At 39.9% G+C, this 23,063-nt stretch overlaps 1 protein-coding gene across 1 annotated transcript in view; it reads right to left on the bottom strand.

Annotated features, from left to right (window-relative positions):
* Positions 1 to 20,545, bottom strand: part of LOC110204264 (alcohol dehydrogenase E chain-like) — a 30,509-nt gene extending 9,964 nt beyond the window's left edge. Inside the window, 9 exon segments of the mRNA XM_078151521.1 lie at positions 757 to 895; positions 4,711 to 4,846; positions 7,530 to 7,790; positions 12,599 to 12,818; positions 12,929 to 12,944; positions 12,947 to 13,015; positions 15,287 to 15,425; positions 17,589 to 17,690; positions 20,412 to 20,545. Coding sequence (XP_078007647.1) covers positions 757 to 895; positions 4,711 to 4,846; positions 7,530 to 7,790; positions 12,599 to 12,818; positions 12,929 to 12,944; positions 12,947 to 13,015; positions 15,287 to 15,425; positions 17,589 to 17,690; positions 20,412 to 20,429 — 1,100 coding nt within the window. The 5' untranslated portion in view covers positions 20,430 to 20,545.
* Between the last annotated feature and the right edge of the window lie 2,518 nt (positions 20,546 to 23,063).

Genomic DNA, 23,063 nt, shown 5'->3' on the forward strand with positions numbered 1-23,063 from the left:
TCTAGTCCAACCCCTTCATTTGACAGAAGAGGAAACTGAGGCCCAGGGAGTTAAAGACTCAAAAGTCAGTAAAAGGGAGTAACTGGGTTGGGATTTCAACCCAGTACCCAACGTGATTCTTACTCCAAAGTCAGCAGAGGCTCCCAAACCTTCTTCTACTGTAACACAATTTCATTTTACTTGCAATTTCTAAACAACTTGTGATTTTGAGTCCTCTTTTTCCTTTAAAGAATACTAACAGGCCCTGGCTACTGAAGGGAGCTATGGTTGGGCTCTAACATAAGAAAATAGGCTAAGGAAGGTTTTCTAGCTCTCACTTATTGCCTTTTGTAGGACTAAAATGTCCTGTCACTTAAGTTAGTTTTTGGAGCAGTTAGGTGTTACAGTGGACAGAGCATGACGCCTGGAGTCAGAAAGACCTGAGTTCCAATCTATCCTCAGAAACTTACTAGTTGTGTGACCCTGGGTAAGTCACTTAACCCTGTTTACCTCAATTTTGTTATCAATCAGATGAGCCGGGGAAAGAAATGGCAAACCAGTCCAGTATCTTTGCCAAGAAAACCCCAAATGGGGTCACAAAGAGTCAGACAAGACTGAAATCACTGCCGAATGTCAAAGTTAGTTTGGTGATGTCTGCCTGAATCCCTTAGCCACCTCTTTGCTGATGGGCTATCCTTGTGGAAATAAAAGCCAAATTATGAGGCTATTACTTACCAAATTTCTCAGCAGAAAAATGGAAGGACATCCAAATCTTACCTCTTGCCTGAGCGCAGCATGTCAAATCCTTCATTGATCTTATCAAAAGTAGAAACCTGTGTTATTAATGGATCCAGTGTAAATTTCTTGGCTATAACATCAGAGACCAGCGTGGGGATATCATCTTTGCTTTTAAAACCTGAAAGATGCAAGCAGAACACCATTATTTCATTCAGATAAGCAATGTGCATGAGGATGTAAAAGTGACAGCCTGTAAAACTAGCTTTTCATTTTCATTACATAACAAAGGTGAACGGATGCTTTAAAGCTCCTCGAGGTGATAGAACATTGTTTTGGAGAGGAAATCAGTTTCTTGTGGGGTATTTACATGCTAAAAATTGGACATGCAGAAAGCCAAGAAATGGATTCTTAGATTAAAGCCATGAAGACAACTGTAGAGTGTTTTGGCCTGAATAGCTAACACAATGTCTACTATGAGTGGGTTGCACACAGTAGGCATCCACCTCACAGAGTGTCTTAGAGAAGAAGCTGAGGATCATAGGGCAGAGGTTTTGTTTTCCCGACTGCTGCCTATTAAAGGCAAGGGCTACACAGAGAAACTTTGATCTGGAAAGTGAATGTCTGCCTAATGAGAGTATACATTTAGAACGGAATTTGGATTTTGAGTCTATAGACTACAACAGGGATAGGGAACCTATGGCCTCAAGGCTACATGTGGCCCTCTAGGTCCTCAAGTTTGGCTGTCTGACTGAATTCAGTTAGTAGCGTGTGACCCTGGGTGAGTCACTTCACCCTGTTTGCTTCAGTTTCCTCATCTGTCAAATGAGCTGGAGAAGGAAATGGCAAAGCACTTCAATATCTTTGCCAAATGGGATCACAAAGAGTCAGAGCAGACTGAAATGACTGATCAACAACATCAAAGTTGGTTTGGAGTGAAGTTTGGATTTAGTCAGAGGGCTGCACTTGAGGACCTAGATGTCTACATGTGGCCTCCAGGCTACAGGTTCCCCACTCCTTCCCTAAAAGATAGTGACTTCAAGTGCCTTATCAGGAAGGCAGTATACTTAATTATGACTGGTAAGCATGTAGCTGCCTGGCATCTTGCAAATCTGACAGAAATTTAATTAAGGCAAAAAAGATGGAGGAGTGAGAAAGGCACTGCATATATTCATCAGACTGGGTATTGTAGAGAGAAGTTCCTGGAAGATTCTCTCCCAGCTCACTGGCCTATTGTTTGGAGGCCTTCCATATGCAAGAAAAATGTCCACTGAGACCCTTGGAAGTCCTTAGGAAACAAAATTCAGTAAAACAGGCCTTAAATTTCTACAGAGAAACCTTCAGGTGTCAGGAAAAGGGAAAAGGAAACGCAAGCCCAGAGACAAGGAAGTAAATTTGGTCTATTATGTATCATGGAGACTAGTTACAATGAAACCCATGACTCAAAGGCTTCATAGATGCAGCCTGGCACAGAAGCTTGGTAAAGGAGTGGTGGAGGACTTCCATCACCCAGACATTTGATGGTGCTCTCTCTCTCTTTGCCAACAGCCGTGCATTTTTTACCCAGGAGAAAAATTTTAATTGGCACCAGGGAGCTGTTGGTTATGATAGTGATTGCTGCCCCTAATTTTCTGATGACGGTAAAGACGGTTTGCCTAGAGGGTAAGGAGTTTTTAATTCTAGTTTGTTAAATATTCTTGGGTGCAGCCATTTGTCTGAGTCCAAGTTTTACTGACCAAATGCTTTTATGAAGGGGATATATTCTGTGAAGTTTGGATTCAGTCATAGAGCCACACTTGAGTACCTAGAGGGCCACAGGTGGCCTCGAGTTTGCAGATTTCCCACCCCTGTTCTAAGTCTCTCTGAACAAGTAAACACTTTACTTATGGAAGTCGTTGCTCAGTTCCTTAGCCATTTTAGAGGATGGATTTTTTTCAAAAATTGCTTAAAAGGCTCTCACCAGCCTTCACCTCTAGGCCATTCAGCCTGGCTGTAATAGGCAGCCAAATCCTCTGCATACTTTAGTCTGCAGGACATCTCATCTTCTTTCACAGCTAAGTTTTTTTTCTCCTGTATTCTCCATAATATTCTTGGAGAAACTGACTTGTTGCAATAGTTGACTTTTCCTTCCTCATTATTAATTTCATCCTTTAAAAGATGGAGGGTGGTCATGCATGTTACTGGGGAGGCTGAAGCTGGTGGATCACTCGGGTTCAGTCAGGAGTTTTAAGCTACAGTTATCTGCTAACCAGGTACCCAGTCTAGTACCAATATGATGAGTACCCAGGAATGGAGGGCAACTAGATTGCCTAAGGAAGGGAGAGCTGGCTCAGATCCTTAACCTAGAGCAGGTTTAAGCTTCCGTGCTGATGAGTATTGGGATCATACCCATGAGTGGCCACTGCATTTTCAGCCTGTGTGAGATAGAGAGGCCCAATCTCTGATAACCAAATGGGAGAACCTAAAGGGGAAAATCCTTTTCTGGATCTGAATCTCACTAATGTAGAGGAACTAGTCAGAGTACACATGATGGCAACATTGTGAGGAAGTGTCCACTTCCTGGTATAATTTGTAGTAGAAAATGAGAAGAAAGTTGGGCATAGTTTGACATGCACCACAGATTTTTGGGAAACAGATTTCAAAGGGTTCATAGGAAAAATTGGCTGGATATTATGGACTAAAATTTACAGGGTAAGCCAGCCCTGTAGGGAAGGGAAACTCAACATTGAAATTCTGAAGACACAAAAGGAAAGAATTCCAATGAGGAGAAAAATAGTTTTCTAAAGAGACTGGTGTGGATGCACAGAACTGATTAAACTCATCAACCAGCTATGACTTTTAAATAAGAGGTACAACAAGTTTCCCTGATGAAGGCCTCATTTCTGAAATATATAGGAAATTGAGCCAAATTTATAAAAATAAGAGCCATTCCCCAACTGAGAGATGGTCAAAGGATATGAATAGGCAGTTTTCAGAAGAAATCAAAGGTATGAATAGTCACATGACAAAAATGCTCTTAATCACTATAGATTAGAGAAAGGCAAATTGAAAGAATCTACACCTATCAGATTGGCTAACATGAGAGAAAAGGAAAATGATAAATGCTGGAGTGGATGTGGAAAAATTGGTACACTAATGCATTGTTGATAGAGTTGCAGACCGGCCCTACCATTCTAGAGGACAATTTGAACAATGTCTAAGGGCTATAAAATTGTATATACCTTTTGACCTAGTGATACCACTACTAGCTCTATATCCTAAAGAGATTAAAGAAAAGCGAAAAGGACCTATGTTTACAAAATTATTTATAGCAACTCTTTTTGTGTTGGCAAAGAATTGAAACTGAAGGGGATGTCCATGAATTGGAGAATGGCTGAACAAGGTGTGGTTTATGATTTGTGATGGAATACTATTGTGCTATGAGAAATGACAGGCAGGGTGGTTTCAGAAAAACCTGTGAAGTATTATATGAACTGATGCAAAGTGAAACAAGCATACCCAGGAGAACATTGTGCACAGTAACAGTGATGTTGTAATGATCAACTGTGAAAGACTTAGCTACTAAGATCAAGACAATGTTGTCTCCCTTTTAAGAATGTGAACTTTTTTGGTTTTTTTTGTTAGGGCAGGGACCACTTTCTTTTTCCTTGTAGCACTAGCATTTAATATGGTGCCTGGCACATAAGTGTTTTAAAAGTGCTATTAGCTGACTCATTAAGGAAGTTTGAAATGTAACCTGAGAACAGTAACTGGCACACAGTAGATGTTTTAAAAATGTTTGTTGAATTGACTTGAACCTCAGTGAGTCTACATAATTGTGTCCACATCTCAATCACTTTGAAATGATTGACCTAGCCAGAGGTAAAAAACAAAAGAAACAAGAAAAACCCCACAACCCTAATTGTTAGCAATATTTTCAAAACCATTCTCTTAGTTGTAAAAAGTCACCTGCTTGAGTTTTTAGCAGACATTCTCTTCTCATGACAAACTACATACCTCCAAAAATAGCTCCTTTCCAGGTGCGTCCAGTCAAAAGCAGCATAGGATTGAAAGAAATGTTTTGGCCAATAGGAGGGGCACCCACCATGACACAAACTCCAAAAGCCTGATTGGTGGCTAGAAAGGCAGCTGTCTTGGATGAAACACACACATATATTTCATAAATAAGAGAAAAACAAAAGCTATTCTACGATTGTCACTATCCATGGTACTGTAATAAAGAGCTACAAAACAATTACCCACCTAGTTTGTAACTTGCTTCATTATATACACGCTAACCTCACAAAGAATCTCTCTGTGACAAGTCCTGCCTAATTCCTTTTCCTGATATCAGCAGCTCCTAGAAACTTCCACAATATGGCTACCAAACACTCTGGGACAAAGAGACACACAGAGAAAATCCTTTGAAAAATGCTTGAGCTTTCACTCAGAAAGAAGGGAAGAGTAGCTTGGTATTCTCTTATTAATTAGTTGAGCAAATAGTTATTTCCAAACAGGGAGATGATCTTGCCCTCCATGGAACTAACTGCAATGTGTCACCACGAAGTATAGTGGTCTGGAAGGAGCACAGAATTTGGAGTGAGGAGATCTCTGGGTTCTTATGCCAGATCAGACTTTCACTAGGTATTTGACCATGGAGAAGTCATCCAAATACTCTGAGATTCAGTGTCTTCACTTATAATATCAGGATATTAATAGTCTGTTATGTGATAGAGTTGTTGTAAAACTTAAAATGCTATATAAATTTCAGTATTTATTCTTATTATCATCATTATTTTTAGCCACATAATTTTGTGGGGCATTTAACTGAGGCAATAGTATTCATTTAAATTTTCTTTTCTGTGTGTTTAGTTATTCTCTCCTCTCCTCACTAGTTTTTCTGCGTTCATATCCCAGTATTGAAAAGAATTTTTCTTTAAAGAAATCAGATTTTGGTGCTAGTTCTAGATATGTCTGTCGTCTATTCTTGTGGCTTAGCAGTCAACAGATTGGCAGGAGGCTTGGAGCCCTTTATGAATTTTATGTAGACTCTGCATGTTTGAGGTTTTACAAAAATTTTTCAGATAAAGGAAGTCAAGTGAAACTGGTATATCACCTTAACTTCAAGTGGAAAGGTTGCTTTGTAGTTGCAGTGTTTGAGATTTACTGCCTAAGGTGAGAGAGAAAGTAGGGACCTTAATGGAAGGTCACATCCTGAGCTATCCAGTGGGTGGACAGAAGTGTGGTGAATTCTACTCACTCCCTCCAAAGAGAGACATGGTAGAAAAGTGCCTTCCACAGTATTCTCTTCTGGGCACCTTATGTAAAATCCTTTATGAATTTTAAAGTGTTTACTCTTATTACAGGAGAAAGAGGGCACTTATAATTATGATTTAAGATTACTGATGATCCAGCCCTGCTCCCAGGAGATTAAGAACTTATGGAAGAGAGAGTCATCAGGTGTTCAAGTGAATCTGTGATCTCACTGGTTTGAGTGTTTCATTCAGTGATGAAAATTTTGATCTTCACTGCGTCCACTCTCTCCCCCCACCATCTGTGTTTGTCATTTATCCTGAGGGCCACCCTTATTCATGTCCACCCACAAGTCTATAACAAGAGTTCAAGCCAATGTTCTGTAGGCTTTCCTCCATCTCTCCAGACATCCCAGTGTAGTACTTGGGTTCTCCAGTAGTCATTCCATGGGCTCTCCACACGATCAGCTAGTATTTTTTTCCTTCATCTATACTTCCCTGATGATATCTTTTACCTTATTTCATCTTTAGAATTTTTTAATTAGGATATGTTGCTGTCTGCTCATCCCCACCATGAACCTCCCTATTGACTTTCTGGGAAAAGTTTTTGTTTAATTTTTCAACAGTTTTCCCATCACGCACATCCATGTAAAAACAGTAGAATATTCTTATTAAAAAAGATGAGCTTGGTTTCTGGGAGAAGTTTGCAGGTATTAAAGAAGAAAACAGTGCTTTACTATTGTTAATGATATCACTAATAGTGTTTCTTAATAATAATGCGTATTTAAATTATTCCTTAATGCTATATCTTGCTGAAACAAATATCTAGATCTGTCATTGCAGCCATCTGGGGAGTTGCATGATAAATAAGCTTCTTGCACCAGTATTCATCAGTAATTGTTCTGCATTTCATAGTTTTAGAAAATTACCTGGGGTCTAAGATGTTGTTAATTGCCCAGGATCTCATATTCAGTATTTAAAGACACAATACTTGAACTAGTCACCTTGACTATGAGGCCAACCTCTATCCATTCTCCTTTCTTGCCCCTCTCACATTTATATAATACTTGAAGGTTTACTTAAAACATTCCTCAAAATATCTTGTGATAGGTCATACGAGTATCATCAGTTCCATTGTTCAGATGAACTCACTGAGCCTCAGAGACAGAACTTTCCCATAGTGACACAGCTAGTAACCATCAGAGCTGTGATTTGAACCCAGGTTTCCTGACTTCAAGTCTAAAGCTCTTTGTACTACATTGCAAATGCAGTTTCTTTCAAGTCTTTGGGTCTGCTACACCAGCACACTTTCCAGTGCACAGTGAAGAATTATGAAGCTTAATTCTTCATGAGATTAATCTAATAATCCAACTCCCCAGCCCTGACTATCTTTGCCCTTTTCAGTTGAAGAAGAATGTCAGAAATTAAAAACATTGCTTAGACAATACCCTAGTACTGTGTATACAGTCAGCAGGCAAACTCCAAAAGATGCAGATGATTTTGTCATTTGTCCCATGGGTTTGCACTAACACCCTGGCCTTAGCTCATGGATGGAGAAATCTGAGAGCATCATGAAATACTTACCAGTGTGTCCAGACGTCCAATAACTTCAAATGAAAAATCAACGCCATCCTCGGTCATTTCAACTAGCACATCTTGGATTGGTTTCTTGTAGTCTTGAGGGTTGATGCACTCAGTAGCACCTAACTCTTTGGCCTTTGCAAATTTGTCCTTGTTAATGTCCACGCCAATGATCCGGGAGGCTCCAGCTGTCTTGCAGCCAATGATCACTGATAAGCCAACTCCTCCCAGGCCAAAGACAACACAAGTAGAGCCAGGAGTGACCTGTGTGGTCAGAAAACATGAGAACTTAGATTTACCCACCCCTGGGTAGTGTACTTATACAATCTTTGTAATTCTGAAGTCAATCTAAAATTCCCGTGAATAATTTAGTAATTTTTTGCTGTATAGAGAGCTAACCACAAAAGCCTTAAGGATTCAATAGGCATTCAACCTCTCTGAGCCTTGTTTTCTTCATGTGTACAACAAAGGGGTTGAATCCCATGTTCTCCAAGGTGTTTTAAAGTTCAAAAAAATTTAATCAGGAAAGAGGTGTGAGTCACTCAATTCCAGGATACTTGGCTTTAGCCATTTTATGCAGGAAGCAGAGAAGTGTAAGAGACTATGAGAAGTGACCAAAAATGTCATTGAAGGGATGTGAAAAAATTGCAATGGTGCTCCCACATTATCAACTTGTCTTATGGCTTACTTCCAGGATGTATAATTTCAATATTAGGGGTCATTCTCCATACTGGTGCCAATTACCAGCCCCATCAAGCCTTTTTATGTTTTCTTCATGACTCTCTGGGCCTGAAAAATCCCTCAGCCTACAGCCAAGCTGATGATACACATTTCCCAGCTTAGTTGGGATGGACTTCCAAGGAGAAATAAGTGACCTAGGCAAGTCAGTGATGTTAGTGGATAGGACGCTTGACTTGGAGTGAGCAACACCTGAGTTCAAATCCTAGCTTAGACACTTACCAGTTGTGAGACCCTGAGCAAGTCACTTAATCTTTTTCAGACTCAGTTTCTTCATCTCCACAATGAGGAAAATAATAGCACTTAGTTCATAGGGTGTTGTGAGGATCTCGTTGAGATAGCATCTCTGTCTACCTATAGCTTTCTACCTATCTACCTACGTACTTATTTATCCATCTATCTGTCCATCCATCTATTGTTTATCTATCTGTCCATGTTAGTACTCTGTCCATTTTGCCATCTATCTGCCTACATGCTTTACATATGGGGATACTGAGGCCCAGAGACATGAGGTGACTTGCTGAAAGCTGCATCATCAATGATATTTGAACTTCTGATTCCAGAAGATTTTTCTCATTAGACAAGAGGCAGCTCTGAAGTGCTGCCCCTACAAATTAAAATACAATTGGGAAATATTTAAAAAAATAGATAAAAATGAGATACAATAGAATATTTCTTTGTGATTTTCTCAGTCACCAGGAGAACTTGTTTCTACTTGAATTTCACAACACACCATTAAACCAATCAGCTTGAGATCTTTTTGACTTATTTATATTTTTGTTTCACTTATATCAACCATTAGTAATGGTTGATATAAAATATTGAAATTTTATCAATTTTATAATTGGCATTTGTCTGCCTTGAAATGTGATGACCTTGTTCTTGATTCTGTGTTATGCAACAAGTCCTTGCCCATGCTTCTATTGCACAAGGAGGCACACTAAAGCTGTTGATGATTAGCCATGTCCTTGGGTTGCTCATTTGCGAGTGAAAACATGAGAACAAAATGCTGGTTATAGGATCATAGTCATATGTTATTAACTTTTTTATTCCCCCCCAATTTGAGTTCTACACAGTCAGTTCAAAAGCAGTAGCACTGTATCTATGTTCTATCAAGACCACTGAGGAAAAGATAATACTTGTGAATATGACTTAGAATCACAGAGGTTCAAATATTATAAGCAGGGATGTGCTGGGAAATGGTAAGCAACTGACTTTCTGGGAAAGGGAAGGACACAGGACATGCTTGTAAAGTTTAATTTGCCTTCTGAATATTTTCCCTTTACTTTCTTAAGTCTAGAAGCCAATGAAACAGTAAATGAGGTACTGACGTTTAAGTCAATTTTTGAGGTCTAAATGTTCATACTGAAAATTTTAAGCTGGCTTCAGTGTACCCCTAGTTATAATCCATGATGATGTAAACCAAGAATATTGTTCTCAGGTTGTATGACCAGTTTAATCATTAGGTAACTTCCACTGTCCGTTTCTCAAATTCTCACCCAAGAAAGATACCATAGTGGTTCCTCTCCTCTTCCCTCACTCCATTCTGGTACTTGACTCTCACTACTTCCCACCTTATTCCACCGATGAAATGGATTGAATGCTGGACTTGAAGTCAGGAAGACCTGAGTCCACAGATGTGCCTCCCCTGGTGTTATGACTAGAACCTGATATACAGCTGGTACGTTGATATAGACAGAGCTACCTAAATGGGCAACTTCTGTAAGCTCTTTTTATATCAAAGAATCACTATCCAGCAGATGGTACCCCTCTGATGCAGAAGATGAAGAAAAATCAAGAAGCCTCTTGATGAGGCTGAAAGAGGAGGGCATAAAAGCTGTCTTGAGTTTGCTTAACATTAAAAAACCAAAAAACTAAGACTTTGGCAACTGGTCCCATCACTTCCTGGCACATAGAGGGAAGAGAAGTGGATATAGTGTCAGATTTTATCTTTTGGGTCTCAAAGACCATTGCAGATGGTGACTGCAGCCTTGAAATTTAAAAAGAAATGCTTGCTCCTTGGAAGGCTCTTATGGAAAATCTGGATAGCATACTAAAAAGGAGAGACATCACCTTGCCAACAAACGTCCAGATAGTTAAAGCTATGGCTTTCCCAGTAGTTATGTATGGCTGTGAGTGAGACTAAAAGGAAAGCTGAGAGCTTCAGAATTGATGCTTTCAAATTGTGGTGCTAGAGAAGAGTTTTGGTAGAGCCTTGGACAGCAAGGAGGTCAAATCAGTGAATACTTCAAGAAATACTTAAATACTTAAAGAGATTAATTCAGATTGTTTTCTGGAAGCTGAAATACTGAAGCTGTAGTTTAAATACTTTGGCCTCTTAATGAGAAGATGGGACTCATCAGAAAAGACCCTGACTTTGGGAAAGATTGAAGGAAAAAGAAAGGGGACAGCAGAGGATGAGATGGATAGATTGTGTGATGGAAACAAGGAACATGACCTTTGATCGACTTTGGGAGATAGTGGAGGAGAGAAGTGCCTGGTGGTGCATGGGGTCAAAAGAGTCGGACATGACGGAACGACTAAATAACAACAGTAGATGAGTGGGGGAAGAGAGAAATTTGGTGGAAACCATGGGTGATGATAAAGAGGTCACAGGCAAGAGAGTGGGACAGGGGACTGTAGAGCATTATGGATCATTTCACCTATAGGCCAATGGGAAAGGACGTAACTAGATCTATAATGAATCATGTGGGCTGGTGGGGAGGAGAGCCTTAGACTGTGGTCTGTATTGGTCTCCTTCATGGTCTTCAATCTTTAAAGGCGATATCTAACATTGGATGAGATCTGATTGAGGTGCTCTGACTCCAGCCTCATTGTTCCTATTGCCCTGTTCCAATTTCTTCTACTGGGTCTTCAACCTTGGCCAACACCTATGTGGTAAAAACAACCAGTCCCAGGTGGCACCAGGAAGGCGATCCTGCATTTTGTGGAGACTTTTGTCTTTGTGTTTATTTATTTTGTCTCCCAGGTACTTCGTGGAAGAACCAGCAACACTAGGTACTTTCCTGTGCCTGACTAAAGTAACAGCAGCGCGGGGGGGGGGGGGGGGGCGAAGTGGGGGGGGAAGTGGGGGGGGTGGGGGGGAGGAGGTGGGGGGGGGGGGTGGGAAGCAGCAGGAGCAGCAGCTGCGGGAGCTAACTTCAGCCACCGGTGGATCTGTTATTCAGCTCCAGAGGCTCTTGCTGGGTGGGTCTGCAGTGCCTTCCAAACTCTGGATGTCTGCGTGATAGTGCAGAGCACAGTCTGGCTCTAACCATAGTCTGCTGTGGGCTACAGTGAACCTTGTGCCGGAACACTAATCCCTTCACCATCCATCTCATCCATGCCTCAGATGGTAGAACTCTGACCTGGATAATGGGGTGCTGGGATTAGGTGGTGAATTGTCACATGGGGAAAATAATTTTGATCTGTAGAGCCCCAGCCCTCATGAGATGCAACTATGCTAAAACTAACAGATTCAAAAATTGCACATCTATCCTTTTCAGACTCTTGCTGGAATGGAGCCGAGTTTTGAGTTGGAATTATTGGAATCGAATTAGGGTCAATTTTCCTGCTTCTGCTATTCTGAGTCTTCACTTCTTATTTTCCTGTTCTGTTCTTTTTCTGAAATCTCCTGCAATTCAAACTGGTGTGAGAAGTTGGGGATGAAAATTGCACTCCAGAAATTAACATTTTGGAGAAAGAAAGGGAGTGGAGTGGGCAGGGTGGAGGAAAGTGCTTTGGAAGTCGGGTACATAGGAATCTACACAATCTGGTGATGGCCAGATGCCTAGGAAATGTAGGTTATGAGAGTTCAGTGGTTGAGAGAGCTTGCCTTCCACCCCCTACCTCAGGATCTCAAGCAACAGAATGCTATGGATCTTCAATTATTGCGTAAAACAGTAGCCTGTGGGTTGCCCAGAGAGACCACACTGAGCCTGTCCCTGCTAGTAGACGTTCTCATTTTCACCTTGGAAGGAACAGTAAAGTTTGTTAAAGCTCTGCCTTTGGCAGGATGAAGCTTGTTATCTGGACTCCATTGCTCTACAATCACCTAGTCCAATTCTTACTTTTTTTTCGTAATAGATAAACTTAGGCCCAAAGAATGACTTACCTAAACTTACATAATTTACATAATTTAAGTATCAGAGCCAGGATTGAAACTTTTGGTTTCAGTTGCCAAATTCAGGGGTCTTTGCACTAGTCTACCATGTTCCCTTATAAGAAAATATTTCCTTTCTAGCTACTAGCCCAAGTATGTATTCTTTGGTCATGCACCTTGTACCTTGAGGTCTGCTCTATTGAGTGAATTAGATGGAAGCTCTCTCTCTTACCTTGGCAACTTTTACTGCAGAGCCATAACCAGTGGAAAATCCACAGCCAATCAGGCAGACTTTTTCCAGAGGAGCAGATGAATCAATCTTTACAACGGAGATTTCATCTACCACTGTGTACTCACTGAAGGAGCTGACGCCCAGGAAATGATGAATTGGCTTCCCTCGGCAGGTAAATCTGGTGGTACCATCTTGCAAAGTGCCTTTAGTGGCACTTATGCTAATGAAGGAAACACACACACACACACACACAGATACACACCATGAGACATAGGCATCAACACAAATACAATTCCAGTGCTACCCCAAGGGAAAATAGTAGAAACCTACTCATTTTCAGTGCAAAGTTGCCATTCGGGTGCTTACAAACTTTGCATTTCCTGCACTGTGGAGTAAAGAGTGGGATGACTTTGTCACCTATGGGGAGAAGAGAAATTATTGTTAAAAGTCTAGAATTACAAGATTTTAAATTTGATGTTCATCTTGTCCAAGCCCCATCTTATAGAAGAGCAAAGTGGGTCCCAGTGTTAGGAAACAAAATTATGTCACACTTTTTTTTTTGTTTTTGGTGAGGCAGTTGGTGTTAAGTGATTTGCTCAGGGTCACACAGGTAGTTAAATGTCATGTGTCTGAGGCTGGATTTGAACTGAGGCCCTCCTGACCCCAATGCCAGAGCTTTATCAGCTGTGCCACCTAGCTGCCTCTATATTACACTTTTTGAGGCATGTAAGTTCTGCACCCATTATCTCATTTGATACAACAACCCTATAAGTATGCTCCCATTTTGGGGAGATGGGGAAATTGAGACTTAGTGCAGATGATTTATTTGAAGTTCGTAGCTAGAAAGTTGCAAAAATATGATTTAAACCCAAGTCTTCTGATATCTATCTAGAACTCTTTCTACTGCCTCCCCATATACATAAACAAAGAAAGAATCTCTAGGCAGTAGCACACTACCTTTGACATGAAACATTTCCACATCTCCCAAGCTGCTAGTATCTCTCTGCTTCTGTGTATTTTTGTATATGTTGGTTCCATGGTAGAATATAAGCCCCTTGGGGACAGGGATTATTTTGCTTTTGTCCTTGTATCCTCACACCTTAATATAGTACCAGGTACATAATAGTTGCTTAATAAATGTTTTTAGATTGATCAGAGGCATACCATGGAAAAGGCACTGGCTCTGGGGTCAGAGGTTCAAATTCTTCCTCAGATATTGCCTATTTGTGTGTCCTTGGACACATTGCTTAACTTCCCTGGTCCTCAGTTTTCTTATCAGTAGAGTTCATTGGCTTAAAAGGATTCTGAGGCCCCATCCAGCTCTGTGTCTCTGATCCTGGGATTGACTGACTGATTGCATTGTCTGCAAGGTAAGACTCATGGGAAATGAATCGTGACTGGCTCTGTGACTGTTCTGTCATGGGCAATTGGTCCAGCAGAGAAGTGCAAAAGTTCAAAATTCCTCCTGTGAATTTCAGCACATGGGTCTTAGGATGGATAGGCCTCTATAATTCTGCCAGGTGTTAGACAGATGTGGTATGTCATGTTGGTTTGGGGCACATGGGAAATGAAAAGTTTTCGGTGCAAGAAAAAGCAAAATGTCTTAGTTTTTCTCGCTGTGTTAATGCTTAGTTGTAATATTATGTCAATACTATGTTTTGTTGGATATCCTTACTCCTTTCTCTCTCTTTCTTTGTTATTTATTTATTTTTTTGGTAAGGCAATCAGGGTTAAGTGACTTGCCCAGGGTCATACTGCTAGTAAGTGTCAGGGGCCGGATTTGAACTCAGGTCCTCCTGACTCTAGGACTGGTGTTCTATCCACTGTGCCACCTAGCTGCCCCCCTTACTTCTTTCTCAAGGGAATATTTTTTAAATGCTTGCTTTATATATATTCATTTGCACGTTGTCTCCTCCACTAGTTGTAAGCTCCTTCAGGGCAGAAACTGCATTTTGCCTCTTTTTCTATCCCCAAACTCAGCACAAGTGCCTGCCACATAGTAGCCACTTAATATTTCTTGAATTGAATTAATAACTAACATTCATATAGCACTTCAAGTGCTTTACATGGATTACCTTATTGGATTCTCACAACAGTCCTGTGCTATAGGTGCTATTATTATCTCTGTTTTACAGATTAGGAAACTGAGTCAGATAGTAGCTAAGTGACCTGCCCAAGATCAGACAGCCAGTAAATGTCCGAGGCAAAATTTGAACTCAGGTCATCCAGACTCCAGACCAAAGAAAAATCGAACATTTTAGAATGTAAGAATTTGAAACGTAGTTAAAATGAGTATTAAGGATTTTTCTGTAGAGCTTCTTTATCTCTCTTTTTTTTCTCTATTCTCCACTACCAAGGACAGTGTTTGATAATTTAATTGAAATGTGAATAAGCAGATACATTGTAACTGGCGGTGGCCATAATGGAGCTTGCAGTTACTTTTACTTTCATGTTCAAAGAACTTAACCATGTCCATCCACATTCAGTCATTTCTTTCTCATTCAGAGCATATGCTTGTGGTTGGGGATGATGCAGCCCTCACTGTAAAGCTGGAAGCTGCCTGACTACCTTGACTGTCTTCCATTTGGAATTTTTGTCCATCAACAACATTATCTTCACTAGCTTGAACTGAAAGTAAGAACCAAAAAAAAAAAACACTTTAATGTTCCACTGCTGTTTGTGTTTTACCTGGTTTTACGGAAGTCACCTCATCTCCAATGCTTTCCACAATCCCTGCAGCCTCATGCCCCAGGATTACTGGGAGGGGGTAATACCATGACCCACTTATCATATGGTCATCAGAGCGACAGATTCCTGTTGCCACAATCTGCAAGAGAAGAAGAGGATGATGACACCTTTGAGAGTTTACAGGAACTCCTTGGGACCTATGCATGTCATTCCCACACCTCTTGAGTACTTGTTACTATATACAGTAACAGAACAACTTTGAGTGACTAAGTCATTTTGACTATTACAAATATCCAAATTAAGTACAAGGGACATATAAAGGAAGACACTATTTGGATCCAGAGAAAGAACTGATAAATAGAAGTATGCATAGAATAATTTTACATATACATATATACACACATATATATTTGTGTCCAATGGTAGCCATCTCTAGGGTGGGGAGGGGATGGAAGACAAATTTACATGATAACTTTATTATATATTCAAAAGCAATATCAAAGTGTGTATTATATATTCAAAAGGAATAGCAAATTGTACACAATAGATTTGCAGTTTCTTGTGCAATCATGTTTTTTAAAAATTCCACTGTTATGGAAGTGCTTCTTTTTTTTTTCACAAATTAAAAATACAATAGGCAGGTAAAAAAAGAAAATGATGATAACAGATTATGGTGACGATGTGGCATTATCCTTGTCATCATTGCCAGTTATCATCATGACTGAGTGATGCTTTGGAAGGATATACTATATTCAGAATCAAAGGACCTGTGTTCAAAACTTGACTCTGCTCCTTGGACAAGTCCTTTTACTTTTGCCATTGTAATTTCCTCAGCTATAAAATGTCTAGGTTGGACCAGATGCCCCTGAAGCTCCCTTCCATCTTGAAATGTAGAATCCCATGATCATTATTATCACTAGAAACTCTAGGGGTATACTCTACCCTCAGACAAATAACTATGACATCAGCTGGGAATAAGAATGAGTAGAGATGCAGACAAAGTATCAATGAAAATGTGATAAGAGCTTTCAGTGGGAGAGATTCAAAAAGGATTCATGGTGTCAGGGGCATCTCAGCTTGGCCAGGAAGGAAAAGTCCTTCAATGGGGCAAGTTCAAAGTTCAAAAAGGAGTGCTTTCCAGTAACACACAGTCTACAGAGGCAGGAAAGTGGGGGAGGAGATCATGGAACCACCAGCTGCGCCATGTGCCTAGAATGGAGACATCAAGAAGGTAAGGACTGGGAAATAAATCTGGAAAAGTAGGGTGAGGCCGACTCTAGAAGGCTTTACCTGATAGTGTATTGAGCCTGTATGCATTCAATAGGCAAGAGGAAACCACTGTAATTTTTTAAACAAATCATGTCATGGCCAGATTGGAACTTTAGGTATATATATTCTTTTTCTTTTTTTCGGGGGGAGAATTTTTAAAAATTAAATTAATACTTAATTTTTTCAATTACTTGTAAAAACAATTTTTGACATGTATTAAATTTTTTTTTGAGTTTCATACTGTCTCCCTCTATACCCCTCTGCCCATTGAGAAGCAAACAGTGTGTATAGGTTACACATGTGCAGTCATGCAAAATATATTTACATGTTAAGGAATATTTATTTTTGCATTAACTCTGTGAGGGAGACAGTGAATGCATTCTTTACTTCACCTCACAGATGATGACATCAGTACTCTAAGAAGTGACTGTTAAAAATTCTCATAGCTTGTAAGTGACTTCAGTCCAGTTCTTCTGACTTGTTGGCTACTGTCTGTTTTGCCCTACAGTAGGCAGTATGGTAGAATGGAAGATCATTGGCTCTGAATCAGAAGACCTGGGTTCAAATCTTGCTTCTGATGCTTGCTTTACTTTCCCTGTTACTTTGGGCAAATTATCCAACCTTTCTGGGCCTCAATTTCCTCTTCTGGATATTCTAGATGGCCTCTGAGGCCATTTCCAGCTTTTGACCTATAGCTTATATATCAATAGCTTCTTTTGTAGTAGCACAGAGATTCTCACCAGGCTGTTTTTGGGATGGTGGGTGTGGGAGGAAGGACTCCTGATCAGTTTTCCCACCCCATGTAAGTGCAAAGAATATATAGCTTATCTCTGGGCATTGTTCAACCCCCAGACTTATTCACTATCCATTTCCTTCCCTGAGGTCCAGAGGTATAATGTTTCAGAATTTGCAAATGATCTGTGTTCTTTCCCAGAAAAAAAAAATCAAATTTACTGTTAGAACTGCAGCCAATGTTGAACATAGTATCATTCTATAACTTGAGGGTTTCTTTCTTTTCTTTTTTCTTTTTTACCTTAATTCGAACTTCATTGGCCTTGGGTGGGGCAACTTCTACTTCCTCAATGGACAAGGGTTTGTTGAGCTCCCAAAGAACAGCAGCTTTGCATTTAATGGCCTGGAAATGAAACAGAAATGAGGTGAGTGGCTAGTGATCCCCTCTGCTAAATAGTATTATCAACTTCATACACCTGAGAGGCAGTTTGAGTTTGAGATGTCCATGAGACGTAGATGTGAGAAATATCCAGCAAAGGGATGGACATTTGGTGCTGGAATTCAAGAAGGATATGTGAGCAAGATATGTAGATTTGGGAGTCCTGGCTGCATGCTTGATCACCAAATCCTGGGCAGCCAGGGATGTGCTGCAGCCAGCTCACACTTGCTGATAAATTTTTAGTGTGAGTTTTATACCTCAGAGATCAGCAAAGCTAGTAATAAGGGCTTGCTTTAGTATTTTCTTGATTATCTAGACTAAGAAAATGTTAATAATATAGATTAAGTTAGAAAGTATGGCATGATTTTTGCAGAGTTCAGAAACCCAGTTGTTAAACATTTAGTAGTACAATCTTGACAGGAGCTGATGAGATCTCTCTCTCTCTTTCTCTCTCTCTGTCTCTCTGTCTCTCTCTCTCTCTCTCTCTCTCTCTCTCTCTCTCACACACACACACACACACACACACACACACACACAGAGACTGTTATTAACGTTTTTTGTGGATCATTATACAAAGGGTTATGGGTAGACAAATATTTCTACCCTGAGGTACTATAGTAAATTGTCTCTCCCACTAGAAAGTTAGTTGTCTCTAGGAAAAAGGATAGTGAAGTCAATACATTTATTAAAGTGCCCACCATGTACTGTGTTAAGCACTAAGAATACAGCATCTTTTGATATTCCAGAGAAGCTAATGGATCCCTTTTGAGAATGATTTTAAATGCATAAAATGAAATACATAGAATTACAAAGAAAACCAATTATATTGACGTATGTTATCAAAATATTTTTAAAAAAAAACCTCAGAGAGTGAAGGTGAAGAACCTGAGAGAGAAAAAAATAGAGGGAGAGGAGAGAGAAAGGAGGAAAAAGAAAGAACCTTGGGATAAACACACACATAGAAGATCGACTTGGATAGATGACTCCTTGATCCAATCCTGCCCCGGATATATCTGGAGTATATCTCTAGACAACTATGGCTGATTTTGTAATTCTCAGGTCAGGAAAGTCTTTGATCAAGATATTAATTTTACATTAGACAGTAATCTTGGAGGGCCTCTTGTGTGTGTATTTACATTAACTTTAAAGTTTTAGCAAAACGTGGAAATTAAATCAGATGATTTCATTGGAGGCATTGCAGTATAATAATCTCTAAATTATGACTCTAATACTTAGCACGAAGTCAGTGGTAATCTAAAGTAGCAGAAATTTCAGTATTGAGTCTTCCAATGTTAATCAAGCCAAGTCATGTAACATTTACAAAGCCTCAGTGTTCTCATGTGTAAAATGGGCATAGCAATAACTAGAACCTTCTTCAAAGGTTTGTTGTAAAGATCACAAGATGAAGATGTAAAGGGCTTCTATCAAAATGCCATTACTATTATTAAATCATTCCTATAATTACAATTATCAAATTGCTATTTGCTATTACTATTATTAAATCATTACAATTATTAACAAATTACTCTTTACTATTAATAATATTAAATTAGTATTTACTATTATTATTGTCATTACTGTTATGAAAATACTATTTACATTATTGTTATTAAATCATTCCTATTATTAAATGACTTTATTAATTACTAAATAATTACAATTATTACTATTACTGTTTACTACTGTTATCAAATCATCTATTATTAATTACTATTTATTATTACTAAATTATTACTATTACTATGTACTATTCTTCTGAAATCCTTACTATTCTTACTAATACTGTTATTAAATTGTTAATTACTACTATTATTATGAAATCATTCCTTTTATTAAATTACTAATTACTATTACTATTACTAAATCATTATTATTACTGCTTACTATTATTACTATTAAACCATTACTGTTATTTAATCTTTAAATGCACTCATGTTCACACATAAAATGCTTTCTCTATATCTATCCTCCACTAAAGTCTTAGGCTGATATTTCATACTGCTGTGAACATGTCCGTGGATGTTGGGGAGCAATGTGAAAAGAAAATAGGTTCTGTCCTTTTCCATCCTCTTTCTTCCTCTTCTTTCCCTTGTCTTCCTCTCCTTCTCTCCTACCAGAACTAGTGCTCAGGTATAAACACATTTAATCAGTATTTGTGGGCCGATGATGAGGGTCTAGACACTCCAATTTCCACTGCTTTATGGTCTTAATGATTTGATGCTAGGTGTTAGAACAGTAAGCCATATATAATGCAGTCCTCCCAGTTCCACTAATGAAATAATGTCTCTGATTCCAATCCCTTGTTTTCTTTAAGACACGAACACAGTGATAGAGGAGATAAGATGAATTATGTTCTTCTAATGTAAAGTAAGCTTCTTCATGAAAAGACTTCACTGAGTTCAGACTTAATCCCATCTGGTTTGGAGTTAGCTCCTTACATCCCTGTGCATTTCTTTTAGACATTGAAGGAGACAGATGTGAATGACTAGATACACAGGCCAGACATAATTGGAAAAAAAATACTAGTGGTACTTCAGAATTTTCTCTCAGGAAAGAAATCATACTTTGCTGATAATTATGTTAAAGAGTATCTTATTCATAGATTCAAACAATAACAGTGTATCTACCTCTTTAGGAATTATACTTAATAAGGTATTAGTAATGGTAAGTAAAGTTTCTGCTTACTTTTCCTGCTGTGGCCATTCTGTGGTCACGGTTTTCCCTTTGCTGTGCAGGTCAAAGGACTGTGCCTGAATTTCTTCTGACTCCCTAGCTGCCTCGTTGAGCAAAGCAGAAAGATCACAGGAAGCTTTGTCTCTACTGTGGATTAATATACTCTCTCAAACACATGACTTTGGGCCTTGAACCTCCTCCAAACGGCTGATCTTTCATTCTCCTACCTATGAGGCAATGAAATGCACTAAGACAATATTTGTTTGTGTGTCATGATTGTATTAAAAAAATCTCTGTAAATAATGCTTTTGTTGCTTTGCCTTTATTTTCCTTCCCCAGCCTTATTTGGCATCTAGATAAGATTAAGGGGAAAATGACAGTTAACTTGAAATATTTCAAGGGTCATCATGGCTGAGAGAACAAATTGTGATATTTGGCTCCACAGGAAAATGAGGATTAAGGGAACATAACTTTAGAACTGTATGTGACTGAAGAGGTCTCTCCAGAACCACCATTTTACGGACGAAGTCCAGATGAAGGAAGGAAAGAAGGAAGGAGGGGATGAAGGGAGAATGGAAGCAAGGAAGGGAAAAAGGAAAAAAAAAGAAAGGAAAAGGAGGAAAGAAAGGGATGGAGGAAACAAGAAAGAAAGGAAGGAAGGAAGAATGGAAGGGATTGGAAGGAAGGAAGAAAGGGGGGAGGAAGGAAGGAAGGAAGAAAGGAAGAGAGGAGGGAAAAAAGCATTTGTCAAGCACCTACTTTGTGACAAGTACTATGATAAGTGCTTTACAACTATGTCCTTTGGTCCTTTAAACCACCCTGAGAGGGAGTGCTATAATTCCCCACATTTCAGAGTTGCAGAGACAGAGACTTGCCTGGGCCACCTAGCTAGGAAGTATCTGAGGCTGGACTTGACTTAAGGTCTTCCTGACTCCAGCTCAGTGCTCTATCCACCCTGCCTGGCATAAGAGGAAGTAAATGGGATTAAAACGATTAGGACAGCTCTGTGACACAGTAGATAGTGTGCCAGGCCTAAAATCAATAAGATTCATCTTCTTGAGTTTGAATTTAGCCTTAGACACTTAGTAGCTGTGTGACCCTGGGCAATCACTTCACCCTGCTTGTCTCCATTTCCTCATCTACAAAATGAGCTGAAGTGGGAAACAGCAAACCATGCCAGTATTTTTGCTAAGGAAACCTCAAATGGGTTCACGAAAAGTCTCACATGACTGAGCAATAAAAATTAGAGCTATCCCCCCCACAAACAAAACAAAACAAAATGAATGAAGCCAAAGAGAGGAAATTCTACATAGGAAGCAGTATGTTCCTGTCTCAGACTTTCTTTTCCCTTCCTGAGGAAGCATTCACCATCCTCAGGTCTTCTGGGCATTTCCACTTGCCTGCTTAGTGCCTTCTTTGCAACTCCAAAGTAATAGACTTCACACTTGTCTGGCACTATATTGTTTACAAGGTGTTATCACACATTATTATATTCTGTCCTTAACAACAGCCCTGGGAGAGAGGCAGGGGATGCTGGGGCTGCCTGCATGACATTGTTACTATGGAACTGACCCTCAATCAATCACAAGTAATTAAGTGCCCATACTGGGCCAGATGCTCTATTAGGTTCCAGGAGATTTGTCTTGAGAAAGTGAGACTGTCATTCTCTATGGAATACCATTCTAAAGAAGACCTTATCTATATATCCTCATATATATGCATGTGCAACCTCCCACCTGGGGCCATTTACCAAATTTCCAGTCTTGTTAGTTAGGGGGCAGCTAGATGGTACAGTGGATAGTGTGCTGGGCCTGGTATTAGGAAGACGTGAGTTCAAGTCTGTCCTCAGACACTTATCAGTTGTGTGACCCTGGGCAAGTCACTTTGCCCTGTTTGCTTCAGTTTCTTCATCTGTAAAAGGAGCTGTAAATGGAAACAGCAAACCACTCTAGCATGTTTGTCAAGAAAACCCTAAATTGGGGGGTGTGGAGCCAAGAGAGCAGAATAAAAGCAGTGAGTTTCTTGAACTCTCCCCCAAACCCCTCCAAATACCTGTGAAAATGACTCTAAACAAATTCTAGAGCAGCAGAACCCAGAAAAAGATGGAGTGAAACAAATTTCCAGCCCAAGACACCCTGGATGGTTGATAGGAAAAGTCTATCATGCCAGTCTGGGCGAGGAGTAGAGTTCAATGTGAACATACAGGCAGAGACCAGAACTCAGAAAACCTGGGGGAGGCCCCAGGGGACTGAATCACAGGCAGCTGTGGTGGTTTCCATACTTCTCAACCCACAAATGCCAAAGACAATTTAGAAGGTCAGTAGGAAAGTTCTGTGACTGTAGTGAGAGAAAGCATGTTCGCAGCCCCATTCCCAGCATAACCCCAGGGCTCTGGCTGCTTCTGGAGCTCTCAGCCCACAGATGGAGGGGGGTTAGCAGTTGATCAGAGGGATTGCAGGGATCTCTTTGCTGGGGGAGGCAGGATGATGTCCCTTGCTTTGCCCATGCTTTGATCTGGGTAGCAGTCATGGAGGTGATCCTGGGTGAGAGAGAAGTGCTGGCCAGGTAAAGCTTATGGCATGGTACAGAGAGAATCCTCCTCACACAGTTTTCAAGGCAGAAAAGAGTGCTTATGGTCACTCCTGGACTAGAGCAGGCCAGGAA

The sequence above is a fragment of the Phascolarctos cinereus genome, unplaced genomic scaffold (genome assembly GCF_003287225.1).
Source record: "Phascolarctos cinereus isolate Bilbo 61053 unplaced genomic scaffold, phaCin_HiC Scaffold_186;HRSCAF=763, whole genome shotgun sequence".
NCBI lineage: Eukaryota > Metazoa > Chordata > Mammalia > Diprotodontia > Phascolarctidae > Phascolarctos > Phascolarctos cinereus.